We start from the raw sequence: 3,348 nt of genomic DNA, 5'->3' as shown, positions 1-3,348 counted from the left end.
TAATATTTTAATAACATTCTTATGAAGTAAATCTCAGCTATTTAATTTAATCTAATGATGAAAACATTAAGTGGAGAGAAAAGTTAGCAGACACATGATTCTCCCAGTATAGTATTATACACATTAGTTTTCCCCCCCAAAATTTATGATAAAATTTCAATAAGAAAACGGAATTTAAAATTTCAAGATGATGGAACACTGTACGGTGTTAATTATTTTTAACTAAGCGACAGATCCGATCCTTGTCAAAAAAACTTTCAACTTCTTACTGTTATGAGATTAATCTGCAAAGGATAGGATCAATATATTCCAAATAAGCTACCAAAAATATATTCCAAATAACATCTGATTCAATTACTTATTCATTTTAATGAACATCAAATGCATTATACACTGCACCAATTAAGTTCTAAGCTTAGTTGGCACAGCTCGAAGAGGCTGAGACTTCTTCAAAGTCAACCCAAACTTGTCACTCATGTCCATCTCTTTCGGCTTCAAATCATCCTCAAGAATCCAATCAAAGTGATTCAAAAGAGCGACCAACATGAGGTGCACCGACCTATTCGCTAATGGCAACCCGGGACAAATCCTTCTTCCAGCTCCGAACGGAATGAACTCAAAATCTCGACCTTTGAAATCCACCTTATGATGATCATGACCCTCCATAAACCTTTCTGGTTCAAAGGAATCTGGCTCCTTCCAAACTCTTGAGTCTCGTCCCATGGCCCACACATTCACAAGTATCTGTGAATTTTTGGGTACTACAAACCCACCGACCTGCACGTCGTTATCTGACTTGCGAGGTATCAGAAATGGAACTGGTGGATGCAAGCGAAGAGTCTCCTTCACCACAGCGTTTAAGTATGGTAACTCTGAGATTCTTGATTCTTCGAGCTTCCCATTTTTTCCAATAACATGTTGAAGCTCTTGTTTTGTTTTTACCAGTTTTTCTGGGTTGTGAATAAGTTCTGCCATTGCCCATTCCACTGTGCTTGAAGTAGTGTCGATCCCAGCAGCAAATAAATCCTATAGAACACATTAATTTGAGGTTCAGTTCATAGTTTCAGGTCTTCTTATATGAAAAGGAAATAAAATGAAGTTTACCGAAGATTAAGAAAGTTTGTAAAGAGAGAAAGAAATGCAGAAAGCCAAATTACTAATTATACCAGAAACAAGTGAAGCACTTCTTCGCGAGTCAGCTGAGAATTTATCAGGAGATTTAGGAATGAATCCATCACATCATTGGTGATCTCAGATTCCGCTTTTAAGCTTCTCAAACGCAGTTTCTCCTCCACAATACCGTCAAAAAACTTAAGCAACTTCCCAAAATAATAATCCATCCTAGCTCGTACACCTTGCGGATCAAGTCCACGAAACACGGGAAAATAATCCACAATATTGGGCCTCCCAGCTTCTTCCATTATACCCCATATAGTGTCCTTAAACTCCTGAGCCCTATCAGAACTATAATAAGCCAGATCCATGGAGAAGAAAGTGTTAGATATAGAGTTAAGGGCTGTAGTAAAAGCAGCCTTACCAATATCCACAGCTTCCCCTTTCTTGCATCGTCCTTCGACAACATCTAGAAGCTCTTGCATCTTCTTTTGACGAAGAGATTGAGTTGAGTCTAGCCGCTTAGGTGAAAAGAGTTCAGTGGAGCAAGCTCTTCTGAGAGATCTCCATTTAGCAGAAGCAGATATCCACACTACTGAAACTCTGTCGTGGCCGAGAGAAGAAACAGAGTCTGGGACCGTTCTGCTGGAGAAGACTAAGTCATTAGTGTGAAGAACTTCTTTGGCCATTGCAACAGTGGAGATGACTATTGTGGTTATGGTTCCAAGCTTGAGGGTCATGATGGGTCCATAGCGTTTAGAGAGATTAGTCAGAGATTGATGAGGGTTGTTCCCAAGATCTAAGATGTTTCCTATTACTGGTAACGGGGAAGGCCCAGGAGGAAGGTGTTTCGAAGATCTGGAGATTTTGTTAGAGATGAGTATGTGAAGGAATGCCCAGAGAAATGGAAACAGAAGAGACAGTAGTACTGTAAAGAAGTCCATGGTCGTGAGTTTTGTGGCCTGAACACATTTCAGGCGCATTATATATAACCAAATTGACGTCTAGGATTTGTTTTCTTTATTTTTGCAATGTTGCTTTGTTTTATTGTCTTCCGCATGTGGTGACAGAAAGATTTTCAGGTTTTGTTTTTTGGGAAAATTGCATTAAGATCCTACCTAAAAGGATTAAATACAAAAGAGTCTTTTAAAATTATCAAGTGAATCTGAAGTTCTAAGATACCTCATTGCAATAGTTTTATTTGTTCAACTGCTAAATTGTCATCATCTTTTTGTTTTTTTAAGTGTGTATTGACAACTGAAAAGACAGTCGTTGGCAATTTAAAATGCAATGATTAATAACTATTGCTGCAAGTATTAACAATATATTTTTTCAGTGCATCACAAAGATTTAATGCATAGGTTGTTAATACCTATCTTGATAGTTGTTAATTATTACATCTTATATTGTTAATAACTGCCTTTTCAGTTGCTAATGCATACTTAGAAAAAAAGATGAGAGTAATTTAGTAATGAAACAAGTGAAATCTATTGTAGTAAGATTTTAGATTAATTTGATGATTTTAAATGACTTTTTATATTTAATTCTCTTAAGTAGGACCTTAATACAATTTTTCCTTTTTCTTTTTAAATATTACAACCATTCGAATGTGGATTATTAGCGTGTTTGTATTGTATTGTATTGTATTGATGCGCGCAACGCAGCTGGTTGTGATTTAATTTATGGTAAAAATAAAGAGTAGTTATGACACAATTAAAGGTGATTGATGTGAGAAAGGCTTGCACAGTCCCTACCTCTAATAATATACTCCTCTGGTAATGCGTAGAGAAAAGAAATTTTTTTGTTATATTTATACGGTAGTGAGAAAAAAATTTTATATGTACATACAATATTATTTTTTATTTATTATTGTATTGATCTTGTTTACATGAGGTATAATATTTATTAAATAGGGATAAAGTTAGAAAGTTATTAGATTTTAAATGAGAGTTAATGAAATTTAAGATTTTTTTGGCTTGTGTGAAACATATTAGAAGTAACTTATAAATACGATAAGAGGAGTATAACTCTTTTTGGCCTATTAGACACCCACATTAGCTTTTTGTGGACCACTTTGAGGAATACTTCTTGGTTTTCTAATATTGTACTTTTTAATCTGTATTGTTATTTTTTTATACAATTTATTGTTATTTTCTCATTTGATTTTTTGAATATGGGTAAAATAAAATGGAAACATTAGTTATTTAATCCTAACTTTGAATAGGCATAACTTTT

General features: G+C 34.8%; 1 protein-coding gene across 1 annotated transcript; it reads right to left on the bottom strand.

Moving 5' to 3' along the window:
- Positions 1 to 402: 402 nt before the first annotated feature.
- On the bottom strand, positions 403 to 2,057 carry LOC114756488 (geraniol 8-hydroxylase-like). Its single transcript, XM_028945440.1, has 2 exons — positions 1,167 to 2,057; positions 403 to 1,026 (listed from the first exon to the last, which is right to left on the bottom strand). The coding sequence occupies exons 1-2, from the start codon at positions 2,055 to 2,057 to the stop codon at positions 403 to 405; spliced, it is 1,515 nt and encodes a 504-aa protein (XP_028801273.1).
- Between the last annotated feature and the right edge of the window lie 1,291 nt (positions 2,058 to 3,348).

Source organism: Neltuma alba, unplaced genomic scaffold, assembly GCF_004799145.2.
Source record: "Neltuma alba isolate B1F8T4 unplaced genomic scaffold, ASM479914v2 tig00010415_pilon, whole genome shotgun sequence".
Lineage (NCBI taxonomy): Eukaryota > Viridiplantae > Streptophyta > Magnoliopsida > Fabales > Fabaceae > Neltuma > Neltuma alba.
This window is presented reverse-complemented; position numbering and strand designations above follow the sequence as displayed.

What these genes read in the sequence shown, in the direction of transcription:
- LOC114756488 (XM_028945440.1), bottom strand. Translation starts at nt 2,057, where the DNA reads ATGGACTTCTTTACAGTACTACTGTCTCTTCTGTTTCCATTTCTCTGG. An exon ending in AAGTGCTTCACTTGTTTCTG is followed by an intron (nt 1,027 to 1,166) that starts GTATAATTAGTA and finishes TGTGTTCTATAG; the next exon opens with GATTTATTTGCTGCTGGGAT.